Source organism: Sprattus sprattus, assembly GCF_963457725.1.
Source record: "Sprattus sprattus genome assembly, chromosome: 7".
NCBI lineage: Eukaryota > Metazoa > Chordata > Actinopteri > Clupeiformes > Clupeidae > Sprattus > Sprattus sprattus.
In genome coordinates, this window is record NC_137926.1 from 9,825,945 (window position 1) to 9,840,944 (window position 15,000).

The window sequence follows — 15,000 nt, forward strand, 5'->3', positions numbered from 1 at the left end:
TTTGGATAAAAGCGTCTGCTAAATGAATACATGTAAATGTTAATGCAACTTAATGTGGTTTCCCTCCAACCACTCACCCGTCTGATGGCTGCATGACGGGCATCTTCACTATTTCTCAGAATGACAATATAATTAAAATGTTTGAAATTTCGGGTGCCTTCAATCTGTTTTGGGAAGAATCATACCGTGCCAAAAACAGAAATATCATTCTCCGAATAATGACAGTCGATTGTCCCAGTTTTTGGCAGCTTAGGTCACATTCACAGGCTGCCCACACAGTTGGCTCAATATCAGCAATTATAGCGAGCATGTTTATTTGGACGAGACAATGTTATCTCTACCCTTGAACTGTTAAACCCATAATGGACTGTTGTACTGCTTAAATGTGTTGGTCTACTCAGCAAATTCGATTCCTGATGAAATTTGACTTGTGATATATACTCAAATAAAGTATATAAAATGGGTTGCTCTGTGAGATGGCACCCACAGCACTTCTTCTCTCGTCTCTCTCATGCCCCCAAGTAATGGGGCGAGCCTAGCCCCCCCGTTGCCATTACCTCCCATTTCCGTACCATTAGTGTCTCCCCGGTAACCACTGGGGTATTATGGGCTGGGACTACATGCTGCGGCCCCCCTCTGAGCAAGCCTAGCCACCGTGTGTGTTTGTGGAGATAATAATATGCCGGGGTAATTGACCCTGTAATCATGAAATTAAAATATAAATAAATAACATTTAGCACAACACAGAATCTTTAGGGGACGGAAAGATAAACAGCTCAAGTGGGAGATTTTAATATGAGGTTTTGTTTGAGTTGGATTTGCCAGTTTCGTGAAGCAATATTGCGTACGCCTGTTCACCAGAGTTGCATGGTTGTTCTTTGTTCAACTGTGAAAAACGAAGTATGGTGTGTGTTTTATGTCCGCTGGCTTGATGCGTCTTTGTCGGATATTTGCTTTCATAGGGGATTATTTTGGTACTTAGTAATGAGTGGTTATACATTGGTTTAATTAGAAGCAATAATGATCCATATATCAGTTTTTCCTGATGAGGTTCAGCACTGGCAAACATTTATGTGTCACAGCCTGTCGGGCTCTGAGAGTCTAGGGCCCATTACCATTGAGCTCTGTGGCTTATTTCATTAATGATATTTGTCATTTGGTACATAAAAGCACTAAATTATCTATTTGTGTCCCTTCATTATCATGGCCTTCCTAATGTACTGAACCTGCTTTGATAATTTGTAGGAAAAGATCAAGTATGGATAAGTTAGGATACATCTGCAAAAATTAGGGAAATTAAGGTTATTTTGGAAATGCTTTTTCCTCAAACAAGGCACTTGTGCAGGTGCATGTGTGTGTGTGTGTGTATGTGTGTGTGTGTGTGTGTGTGTGTGTGTGATGAGACCATGAGACTAACATGGTTTGGATCTTCTCTTTGTTTCTAACCTTCTGCTCCTGCCTGCCGGGACGTCTGTGGATTCTCTTGCTGTCTCTAGTCACATGTGAGTATCACGGTTTATGTGTGTGTGTGTGTTTATGTGTGTGTGTTTGTGCATTGCATGCATATGACAAAATAACCAGATGATCCATAACATGGATTGCAACACAGTTCTGCATTAACGCAGTACTGATCTGTCAAATTATTGATTCTATGACATGTGTAGTGACAGCATGATCAGTCCAACGCCAATCAATACTTCTAAGGTTCAACATAGTTTCAGGCAATCTATTGTGCCACTTTCCTATAAATAAGTTGAATGTATGTATATCTTCTGAAGTTCTGATAATGAAATACCTCTAATACTATTTAATTTTATGAAAGATCACCCTAATAAAATGTGTATGTGCGCTTGCGTGTGTGTGTGTGTGTGTGTGTGTGTGTGTGTGTGTGTGTGTGTGTGTGTGTGTGTGTGTGTGTGTGTGTCATCAGGTCATCCCCCCAATCGACTATTCGAGAGCGGAACACACTTTTCGTCTGACAGGCATTGGTGCGGATGAAGACCCTGTGGGTGTGTTTAGCATCAACAGGTACACTGGCGACGTGTCCGTCAGCCGTTCCCTGGACCGGGAGGTCATCCCCGCCTACCAGGTAAGTGACCCTGACCCTAAGGTGATCTGCTCTTCTTCAGGCAAGAGAGATGCTATGTTCATTTTCACTATTCACTGACTCATTGTGTCGGTTGGTTTTTAAGTAGGTCCAACAGTGGATCCAACTATCTTCCAATTCATTGTTGATCAGTTATAGTCATCTGAAAGAATGGTAAAACTCACTAGCCAACTAAGAAGTAATCAAAAAACCCATGGAAAAAATGAGAGCGCGGCTTGCACAGCAAGATGTTGAAATAATAGTATTGTTGTTGGTGTCAGATGGTTGTGAGCTATTAAGAAGTTGTTTACTAGCTATCCAGCTGCTTTCTAAGCTAGCTGTATTGTTGTTGGTGTTAGATAGTTGCTAGCTATCAAGAAGTTGTTTACTAGGTAGAAATGAGAAAATGTCAATACAGGTTTTATTGCGCAACAACAACTGCTCAGACTGAAAAAACCCTCAGTGATTTTTCAAGCACATGTACTATTGCATTCCTCCTGACACACACGCTGGGGGTGATGCTCTAGTTTCATATTTCTCATTGGGCAATGGCTGCTTTATTGAAGGCATTTCTTAAAGGCAATTGCACAGCAAAACAAACCAATGCCCCTGAAGATAGCCTATCCCAGATGATAAAATGAAAACAAACTACTCAGGTATTTCCCACACTTTTTTTTTAGTTTATCAGTTAATGCTGGAGGGCGAGTCCCTAGAATGATGGGTATAAAAATGTGTGTGTTTGGGAATGGTTGATTTGACTCAGAGATGGCCAGCTGTTGTGTGCAAGCTTGAGCGAATGTACAGGAGAACGTGTTCAAATAGTATGTGGGTGGATTAAAGTAAGCGAGTGAGTGAGACAGAGAGAGAGAGAGAGAGAAAGAGTGAGAGTGAGACAGATAAAGCGAGAGAGAGAGACAGAGAGAGAGAAAGAGGGGGGAAAGAGAGAGAGAGAGAGAGAGAGAGAGAGAGAGACTCGTCTCTCTTGCCTTAACTTTGTTGTGGCTCAGACATCTTTTTTTTTGCCTCATTCAGTTTTATTTTCTTTGGATGAAGGGAATCTGAAAAGGATAAGAGGGAGAGAGAAATAGTGACAGAAAGTGAAAAGAAAAGGTATCTGATTGGAGTTTATCTTTGAGATGGACCGTGACATTTTAAAGACAATCCTTCAGTGAAGCTCAAAGCTCCCCGCAAAACACACAATATGTCAACAGGGAGAAAAGAGGAGGCATTGGCTCACCCCATAACAGGCAAGACAATACAAGCACTTTGATTTTCGAACAACCATGCTCGGTTGATTCCAGCAAGTCTTTGATTCAGTGACCCCCCCACCCCACACACACAGACACACACACACACACCATTCACACACACAAGTCTTTCTGTGTGGGTTACTGAGTTATCTGTCAAATCAAATAGGTTGTGTTTGGTTTGACAGCCTCAGCTAGAATAAACAGCCAGCTCTTTAATCTTCACTTTAAGTTTGAGGAGTGAGGCTCTCACAAAAGTGCACAGAAGCAGTTGAAGCTAAAACTGGTCTTAAGGCCACTGACACGCTGTACTAACCACTAGCTAGAACCAGGAAATAGTTCCTTATGGTCAGTTCCTTTGACACCTTGCACTAAGGCAGTGGTCACATACAGATCAGCACCATCATCTACTTATGACTAAGGTGATCATTTTGGCAGGATGAGCTCTTGAAACTTGTTTGTTACCAGAGTGGGAGGGGGGGCACATATACGGTTAGCATGTCAGCTAGCTCAAATTCTCAAGACTTTAGAAAGCTAATGCAGTGTTAATGCAACAATATGCATTATGCACAGATTAGCACAGATAATATATGCATTGCACTGTTTAAAAAGGGAGAAAACAAATATGGAAATAAAAAATTGACCCTACTTCATTTCAAAAAGTGAACCAAGCTGTTTTGTTATTTACGCTAGAGAACATCACAAACCTAAGATGCTATATTGATTTGTTTTCAGACAGATATAATTAGCATAGCACGGAGAATTGATCAGTTCCTGTTTGTTGTTAGACTGTAATATGAAGAAACTACTCAGACATAAAAACACATTTCACATCTCACAGATACGTTTAAAGTCGACTATAACCAAAGACTACAAAAGCTTAAATGTATAAAAGGTAAACTTTGAAAAAAGAAGGAACATTTTAGAACAAATGGGACAGAGCTACTGTGTTTTTGTTATGGCTAATGTTAAGTCCCCGTTCATGAGGGTTTCCACAGTGTGGTACAGCAGTGGTCAGTGCAAGGTGCCAGAGGCACTGACCAGTAAGTTACCAGTCGCTGGAGCTCCACTGCTACAAACCAGTGCTAAGTGTATTGACGGCACATCGTCACACTGCTCTCCCCTTCGGGAAGCGCACCCTTGCGCTTCACGCACACCTCACGCATTCACCACTTCTCCCATCCAGAGCGCCCCACACACAAGTGCTTCACCCATCTATGGGGTCCCTCACACAGGGGTCAACCTACCTCGGGGGCCCTCATACAGTTTTACAGGCACGCCTCCGATGACCTCACGGCAAGCCATCCACGGCAAGCACATATACTCATGTGTAGCGACGGCACATCGTTACAGTGTGTCTGATCAGAGTCTGCCCAAGATGTTAAGTCTTCTAAACATGACGGGTACCCTGGTATACTTTTTGGTCTACAACACTGGTTTAGAAAACCTGACAACGCTCAGATCTGGAGTGGCAATCCATGTCTGAATCTGCATAGATTGGTCTTGTCTGAATCTGCATAGAACGATCTTGTCTGAATCTGCATAGATTGGTCTGGTCTGAATCTGAATAGAACGGTCTTGTCTGAGTCTGCATAGATTGGTCTGGTCTGAATCTGCATAGATTGGTCTTGTCTGGTTCCGATTGCCCTTACATCCCAGCTCTGTGCTTATGAAGGGTGGTGCCCCAGTCATGCATTGGAAAGTGGAGGAACCGATAAGGTGTCCATGGGAAGTCCTGGGAAAACACGCACAACAGGGAAAGCAGACACAACAACACACACACACTCAAAGCCAGCATAGAAACACACTCACCCACACACACACAGACACACACACAGACACACACACACACACACACACACACACACACACACACACACACACACACACACACACACACAAACACATACACACACACACACGCACACACACACACACACACACGTACACGTATGTAACAGCCCTTTTCATACCTGAGTGAATAAACATCCTGATTTGGCTAATATGTGAGTTCAGCCCCAGGCACTGAATGGAGGGTTCTTGGGGACTGAGTGGGGTTGTGGTGAGGGGGTGAGTGGGGGTGTGCACTGGGATAGGCCAGGGGGCCAAAGCTCTGATCAAAGCCCTGACTGAACTGCTGTGCTTGACACTGACATCTCTCTCCTCTCCTCTCCACTCCTCTCTCATCTCCCCTCTTTCTGTTCTCTCCACTGCCCTCCTGTCATCTCCTTCTCTCTCTCTCCTCATTCTACTCCTCTCATCTCTCCTTTTCTATCCTTCCCCCTCCATATTTCTCCACCTCTCCCCTCTATCATCCTTTTTTTCCCTCTCCACAAACCTCCTCTCCTCTCCTCTCTTTTCATTTCCCTATCCTTTCATCTCCCCTTTTCTATCCTTTCCCCTCCATATCTCTTCACCTCTCTCTCATCTCCCAAATTTTTCTTTCCTCTCCACTAACCTCCTCTCTTCTTCTCTCTCTCTTCATTTCACTCTCCTTCATCTTCCCTTTCCTCTCATTCTCTCTTCTTTACTCTCCTTTTATCTTCTTTCTTCTCCACTTCTCTCCACCTTTCCCCTCCTTTCTCTTATCTCCACTTTTCGCTTCTTTCCCCCCTTTCCTTCCCTTAATCTCCACAGCTGCTTTCCTCCTTTCCTTTCATCCTTTCCTTTCATCCTTTTCTTTTCCCCTTTCCTTTCATCCTTTTCTTTCCCCCTTTCCTTTCATCCTTTCCTTTCCTCCTTTCCTTTCCTCCCTTATTTTTCTCCTTTTTGTCTCATATCTCCCTTCCTCTCTTTTCATTTCATCTCCACTTCTCTCCTGTCATCTTTCCTCTTCCCCGCCTTCAGGTTTACTTCCGTCCAGTGCATCAGCCCTCTTCCGTCAAAGATGCTTTTTCTTACCTGTCGTCCATCTCTCAGTATAGATGATTCACAAGGAGACGCTGTGTTGTCTGTCTGTTTGTCTGTCTGTCTGTCTTGTCTGTCTGTCTGTCTGTCTGTCTGTCTGTCTGTCTGTCTGTCTGTCTGTCTGTCTGTCTGTCTGTCTGTCTGTCTGTCTGTCTGTCTGTCTGTCTGTCTGTCTGTCTGTCTTGTCTAGCATCTAGTCTATATTCGGACTAGGCAGGAAGTGAGTTTGGTTTACTAATGGTTGTATGGCTGAGTGGACACAGAATGAGACATGCTAAGAGGGGGAGAGAATAAAGGGAGAGAGAGAGAGCAGGAGAGAGGGAGATAGAGAGAGTGTGAGCCGGAGAGAAGGAGAGAGAGAGAGAGTGGGAAAGAGGAAGGGAGAGAGAGAAAGGGAGGAAAAGATGGAGGGAGAGAGTTGAATAGGGGCAGATGTGTTGAGGATGCCACTACTCTGCCCCCCACTCCTATTGCCATCATATTCATGGCCACCCTCCTCCCTGAAGTTCTGAGCACCTCTAGACGGTGTGATACAGACACCTCACAGGAAGTTGACACACACACACACACACACGCACACACACACACACACTACACACAATATGCTTTTTTCTGTCTTGCTCTGATTTATTCACAGATTTTAACACTGAAATGCCAGTATTTGACAATTAGTCTTGACATTGTTCTTCAGGAAATATGGGAGTTTCACTTAACCAGGTTCTTGTACTTTAACTGCAAACTTCTTTCAGACAGTTGTAGAGCTGGTGGTCGGAACACTTTCATCACATAAACATGCTTATTCAACCACATCACTCTCACACACTCACACACAAACACACACACACACACACACACACACCCACAAACGCATAAACACTTGTTCTTGGCCACATCAAATGCCCTGGGCCTCATCACGTCATCTTGGGCCACTTCTAAGGCTAGTCCTGATGATGCCAGAATATCAGAGTAGTCTTCCGTAAATCCCTCCATGCCACATCAGGCCTAATGGCAGAGAGGCTGATTCAACCTCGTCTCTGCCCAGGAATAATCACCCTTGAGCGGGCAGCCGTGCGAGGGTGGAGTGGGCGAGTGATGGGTGATGGGTGCTGGGGCTCAGAGCCGTGCCAGCTAAGGGATCTCCGAAGCTTCACCACCGTCTGTCGCTACGCTCTGTCTCTGAATCCCCGCTGATCTCTCTCTCATACACTCACACTCATGTTTGTACACACAGGGGCGGCCTTTCCTACAGGCGGGTTAGGCGGCCGCCTAGAGCGCCATCTAGAGGGGGAGCGCCAAATAATGCGCCCGAAAAAGAAAAAAAAAAAAACACAATTTTTTTTTTTTCCCGGACGCATAAGTTGGCGCCCATTCTATAGCTCCAACCAATATTTTGACATAAAAAAAAAATCTAACTCTAGGGTAAAATGAGCCAAAACTCGAAAACGGAGGGCTATGTTCTTCATTGGTGTTGTTAAGTCATGCTAGCATAGCGAGACATTTGGTGCGAATGTGTCTCTTCTCTGAAGAGGCTCAATCCCAACGGCGTGCATGACTAGACAGTCCGGATCATCGAACTCATCGATATATCTCTTTACCGTCGGAAAGACAGGTGAAAGTAATGATAATACAATCCCGCAAGGTGCAGGGAAGTCCACTTATGATGTACAATACACATTAAGGGTTGCTACAATATGTTATCATGAAAACACTAATGATGAACACAGTATTTCAGAGATCAAACTGATTTTGGAGAAACAGTGTATAATGAGCAGATAAAAAACACGTGGGAAAACATTAATACAACTTCTTCAGGGGGTTATCAAACATTATTGTGAATGAGAACATGTACATGGATTTATGGGAACAGCCGCTCGACAGGTCCTCGTCTGTTGCAACTAATTACAAATCAAACTTCTTCCAACAATATCACATACGCCTATGCGCAAAGTAACGTATTCTTTTAACGACATTGAAGCGAGGAAATACATTTCGCCACAAAGCTAAATTTAACAAATAATGATAATACTGACTGTAACATGCCGGCATAGTCGCCCCATAATGCCGTGCGGCGGGTGCATATACTTTTCTATGTGTGATAATGCACTAACGATGTACCTGTTCCTTACTGTTCTTATTGCATGTCGTTGTTCTGTGTTGGGACTGAGTTTATACAGGTGTGTGACGGTAACACAGTCTATTTGCTGCGATCGTCGTGTTTATGTGAAATAATTGCAGTCTTGGGGGGGGGGGGGGGGGGGGGGGGCGCCAGGAGTGAAGCTCGCCTAGAGCGCCTAATGTGCTAGGGCCGCCCCTGTGTACACACACACACACACACTAACACACACTAACACACACACACACACACACACACACACACACACACACACACACACACACACACACACACACACACGCACACACACACTCACACATGCAAAGGCACACATATGTACATGTGCAATTGAAGACAGACTCATAAATAAACACATACACTTCCCTTCCCTAACACTCACACACATGCTCAAACACACTAACACACACACACACACACACACACACACACACACACACACACACACACACACTCACACACGTACACACACACACACACACACTCACACACACATCCACTGCCTTCCTGAGAGTCTATTACAGAGCGCTGGTGTTTGCTCTCTGCCTGTGTGCTTATGGGCGTGCACCTGAGCAGTGTCTATGATCCTCTGCTAAGCTGCGATAAAGTGCAGAGGTAATCATGGACAGAAGAAAAAAAGAGAGGGACACAGAGACAGGGTGAGGTAAAGAGAGAGATTAAGAAAAAGAGACAGAGGAAGAGGCAGACAAAGTGTGTGTGTGTGGGTGTGTGTGAGTGTGTGTGTGTGTGTGTGTGTGTGTGTGTGTGTGCGTGTGTGTGTGTGTGTGTGTGTGTGTGTGTGTGTGTGTGTGTGTGTGTGTGTGTGTGTGTGTGTGTGTGTGTGTGTGTGTGTGTGTGTGTGTGTGTTTTGCATGTGTGTGAGAGAGAGAGTGGAAGATATATTTCTAAAGCAATTTTTTTGGAGAAAGCTAATACCCCGCAGAAGCTGAGCTGCTGCATCATTAGAATATTTGATGCCTATAAATTGAGTTTCACACAAGGGCTTAGAGGAAATGTTGAGTCATTGCCTCTTAAAAGCGATGATGCTGTGCTGGATCACAGACACGTACATGCACACACACACACACACACACACACACACACACACACACACACACACACACACACACACAACCACACATGCACAAACACACACCCACACACACACCCACACACCCACACACACAAACACACACACACACGCCACGCTGGATCACACACAGGTACATGTACACGGGTGGTGTAGCGATCACAGCAGGAGCTGTGCCTGTTGCTGGGTGATAGGCTTAGCTTAGGAGTAGCCTTTCTGCAGGAATTCCGGTGTTTGGGGAAATCCTATGGATGCATACAGCCTTTCATTTGTGTGATATGGGTGTTTGGGGGAATCCAATGGATGCCTACAGCGTCTAATCTGGGTGACCAATCCTCAGAGCCTTTTTCTGAGATGCTTTCAGATGCAGACACCTTCATTGTGTCAGACCTCTGCACGCAAGCCAAATAAGACATGACCTTGGAGATAAACATCACACTTCTTTTGAGCTAACAATCCTTTTTTAAATGGCCTTCAAGCAACACAGTGTTACACACATGCACCATCTGAATGACTCTGCCAAAGCGTACCTCCCCACTCAAAACCATGTAATCTCACACCTAAAGTAACCTTTGCCTTCAGACATCACACAAAAGCCATCAAATACACATACACGACAAAATAGCCATTGCACACTGTTAAGTGAATATTCACTCAAGTTGTCAGTATATTTGTTCAGTAACCATTGCAATCGGCCTCACTCACAGCACAAGGATGAAAGTGAAGCAATTTCACTAACATCGCACAGGGTTTATACACTTAATATTTATCTAACATTCTGTCACACACTGGTTACTGGTAACCAGTACTGACCAGTGACCAGTAACCGGTACTGGTAACACAGGTTACCTGTAACTGCAATGAGTAAAACACAACTCTTTACATGATGAACATAACATAAAGATAGAACACATGAATACATTTTCAGAATTTTGTAAATGTACTGTAAAAACATGTGGTACAAAAGAAATGTGTGCTTACATTGTTCCATAACAATGCAAAATGCAAAACTCCACAAATGACCTGTAAAATGAAAGACTGCAGTTAAAACTCAATAATACCTTTTCAGAATCAAGCTTTTGCATTAAATGGCCAACGCAACTATCCATAAGGTTAGACTTCTTCATTCACTAACTACACACTAGTGTGATAAAGCTCACATACTCCTGTATTGTCTGCCTGAATAAAGCCTTTTGCAGTTACAGTGTACAGTGCTCCTCATAGATCACTCTGACAGTACACTGAATATGTAAACACACAAATAGACATTTTGCATTTGTCAATGCTAGAATGTACACAATGTACACAATTGCTGTACATTGCAGCAAACTGAAATATTTTTAGTCAACACAACAATGCATAGGTCATATAGGGTGCTGAACAGTATATTGCATTTCGTAACAAAACAGTATTTCAAAGTGTTCAGTATGGAAACACATCATGCATATTTTATAGTAGGCTATGGAAGGAGTGTAAAAATCTGACCCTTTGTACATGATACATAAAAAGAGACTCTGAGCCATTCCCAGCCTCCATTAAAAGTGTTTAAAAATGTCTCTGTAGGTTAGACACATACAGGTAGCTACAGGGAAGGGTTTAAACGTGTTTAAAATGTCTCTTTAGGTTAGACACATACAGGCAGCTACAGGGAAGGCAGGTTCCCCCACAGACACCCCCCACCCCCCCCCCCCCCCCCCCCCCCCCCCAACCTCTAGAGTGGGAGCACCTGCCAAGGTCTGCATGCATTTATGCAGTTTCTTCCTTTCTTTCTCTTCCTCTTCCTCTTCCTCTATCTCTCACTCACACTGCCTCCGTGTTTGCAGAGCTGACCTGAGGATTATATAGTGTTAAGGCTCAGACTGGGTGGCGTTCAGTTTCTGTGTTACGTGTGTTTATGTGTGTAGGTGTTGTGTAAGCGTTTTTATGTGTGTCTGTGGTTGTGTGTGGGTGGGTGGGTTTTTGCCAATTTCAGGTTTGTTTTGCAATTGAATAGAAGTGTTTTCCAAAGGATTACAAGAGGTTTCATTCTCGGAAAACAAATTGTCTATCGTGAGAAACTGTTTTCCGGCGATTTGCAAGTGTGTTGCAGAACTGTGTGGGTGCTTTAGGTGCCTTTGGTTAAGGTTTGCAAAAGTTAAGGTATTGATGCTTTTGTCGAAGCGTTTACTTTCAGTGTGTCAGCAGTCGGCAAAATCTGTAATTGCTCCACTTTCTAGTTCAAGATTTACTCTAAGGACTTATCCACAGACAGTTACCCTTCTTTCGCTCCTTCATTGCATAAGTGCCCCAGATGGATGAGTAAGATTTACTCTTTGCGGTAGACAGGAGTATCTTTAATATACTCTATTATAATATGCAGTTTATATTAATGACTGTGGTGTCCTACAAAGTGAGTTGTTCTAGTGCTAATACAAACAGTCTACAGAATATGTGAAATTATAAGAAGAAAATTGTTATAGTTTTTAAATTCCTTTAGAGAGTGATTGAATTTTCCATTTGATGTAATTTATTTGGTTCATTTGGATAATATTTATGGTTAAGGAGCAATTTTTTGAACCAGCGGCCAAGAATTAAGAAAGAAGGAAAGAAATCGTTTGCAATAACCAAAACTCACACACATTCACCCACGCACCTACACAAACACACACAGGCGCGCACACACACACTCACTCACACACACACACACACACTCACACACACACACACACACACACACACACACACACACACACTCACACACACACACACACACACACACACACAAAAACACACACACACACAAACACAAACACAAGCCATTCATTACCTAGGATTCCCTGGCTGATTCCTAGGAGCTGCTGTTGCTATGCAGCAGGGATGGATTATACCCAGTGTCCAGCTAGGCATCTGAAATCTTCGGAGCCGGCTCTGTCTCCTGTGCTCCTGTGCTGTGCCTCTTGGGTGCCAGGGGGTCCATCTTTAATTAGGGCGTTTGTGCCCAGCACTGACAGGGCCACGCTGGAGGGGGCAGATACAAAGGCTGGACTGTCCTGGAGGGGTTAGGAGGGACACTGTGGTGTCTCAGCCGTTTTGTCCCCCTCTGGGTGTGCATGACTTGGGGGGGGGGGGGGTGTTAGGGTGCTGGAAACAAAGCAGCTGTGTGTGTGTGTGTGTGTGTGTGTGTGTGTGTGTGTGTGTGTGTGTGTGTGTGTGTGTGTGTGTGTGTGTGTGTGTGTGTGTTTAATGAAAGAAAATTGTAGTGCCTTTAACAAGTCAATGGACATACTGGTTCTTGCCAAATCAATCTCATTAGATCGAATGTTACTTAACAGTTTGTCAGAAAAGACGTTTGTAGTGTTTAAAGAAGCATACCGGATCGATTGCTATTCGCTAACGATATGCTAGCAGCTAAAACTAACGAAATCTCTTGAAATGTGCTGACTTTGACATTATGACAAACTAGTAACTCAACAACTGTCCTAACACAGTCAAACATCAAGCAAGTGCAACACAAAACAAAGCAAGACGGCAAATAAACTACTAACTAGTTCGGCAGACAGTTGAAAGCCGGGCGTCATTGTAGCGCCCCAATGTTTTTCAAGCTGTTATTTTAAGGTAAAACTGCTTATCCTACCCCTAATCCTGAAGTATAATTGTTGCATACTGTTACTTCAAAGAGATCTAATTACCAAACACACACTTACTGAAGATTGTCGTCATTGTGTTGCACAAGTGTACAGAACATCCAGAAGAACATCCGTCTGAAGCTCTCTGTCTGAAATGGCAGAGTATGAGAGCGCAGACCGCTGTCTGCTCAGCTAAATTTGGAAAAGGACACAATAGTCTGATTTCATATGACGTACAGGAGGGCTGTCCTGGCCTAGCAGGGCTCTCCAGGGGATGTGCTGAAGGAGAGACGAGATGTGCTCAGACTCTCAGCTCCTCTTAGACTCAGACATAGACACAGACACGGGCTGAAGCAAACAGCCAGAACAGGAGTACCAGAGAGACAGAGAGAGAAAGAGAGACAGAGAGAGAAAGAGAGAGAGAGAGAGAGAGAGAGAGAGAGAGAGAGAGAGGGAGGGAGAAAGATAAAGATCAAGAGGGAGAAAGAGAGAGAGAGGGAGAGAAACAAACAGAACACTTCCCACAGTGATGGAGACATAAAGAGACAAAGTGTTATGACTATGGAAAAAATTTAACTTGGAAAAGGCATAAATCAACAACCAAGACCAAGGAAAACAAACAAACTAACAACAACAACAACAAAACTACTTCAAAAAGAAACATCTGGAACAGCATTGTTTCTCTCATCCACAAGGCGCATATGGATGTAGAGTCATTTCCCCTGTTATTTTTTCACAGGGAAACAGGGAGGGAATGCTGGGGCTGCCAAATGATAGCGCCGCTTCATTGCCCACAGAATAGTTCTTTAATGGCGCGAGCCAGCCTGCCACGGACACAGCTCTGATGGCATCCTGATCGCACGTTTGCCAGCACGGCCTAAGAAGGCTCAGAGGAGGTGGCCTCTTCATCTTCTTCACTGTGAAGGATCCACACTTCTGTGACCTGACTCTTGTATTGATTGTCAAACAATAGGGGGAAAGGCTGATGGCCATTGTCCCAAAGCAGCCAGTTAGAGCAATGTTGTAGGACATAGATGATATACATATATATATGTACATATACAGTATGTATTACAGTAGTAACTGTGCCCATGGTTACGGAGCTGGTAGGTGTGTGTATACAGTGCTCTACAGTCTTTTTGTTAGTTGTCCCTTAACCAGACAGCCATGTTTTATGTTAAGTGTACTAATGTGACAAAAATATAGGGCACATAAAGTTATTCAAGGGTAAGGATATTATATATCAAGTGGGAGAGTATCAGCTTGAGTTCCGGAATCAGCTAGTGTTTGGATTGGCGCTGGTTTTATTTACGCCCTCGTCTGTCTGAACCACCGTGTGGCGGTAACGTGAACCGCACCGAGGCTCGCGGCTGGCTGGGCGTGCGCCATGTTTGAGTGTCCCCGGGTCCTTCTGGCGCATTCCACGGCTCGGGAGGCAGATCAGTCCTCTCACTCCCAGGCTCTCCAGCCCTCGGCAGAGGAACAGATATCTGTCTAAAGTTAATTACAGCCTTCGTCCTCTCCTCGTCTTTCTCTGGGAGTTTGATGTTCGGGGGGCTGAAAACAAAGAGTGTGTGGTTTCAGGGTATGTTGTTAATGTTGGCCGAGAATGGCCGCCACACAAAAGTAGAGTTCCAGTTAGCGGGGTGCTGTTTGAATGAGTGCTTGATAGAAAAAAGGGAGAAAAAAAGTCTTCATCCGCCACTTTGAAGTGGCCTGAGGTAAAATCAGATTGTAACATCAATTAGCTTTCCCTCTACATCCCATCCAGCTCTAATTACGGTCATTATTTCTCCACTAATAGTTATGATCCCTGAAGTGGCTGGCTGTGTTCTCCCCCCCCCCCTCTTTTCACTCTTTCTTTCACTCTCTTGCTCTCTTCCACTCTCTCTTTTCTCTTTCTCTATTTTTTAATCTCTCTTCTTTTTTCTTCC

General features: G+C 44.1%; 1 protein-coding gene across 1 annotated transcript in view; it reads left to right on the top strand.

Annotated features, from left to right (window-relative positions):
* The window catches only part of cdh13 (cadherin 13, H-cadherin (heart)), a 423,509-nt gene that overhangs the window by 182,953 nt on the left and 225,556 nt on the right, over positions 1 to 15,000 (top strand). Inside the window, 1 exon segment of the mRNA XM_080841504.1 lies at positions 1,931 to 2,089. Coding sequence (XP_080697630.1) covers positions 1,931 to 2,089 — 159 coding nt within the window.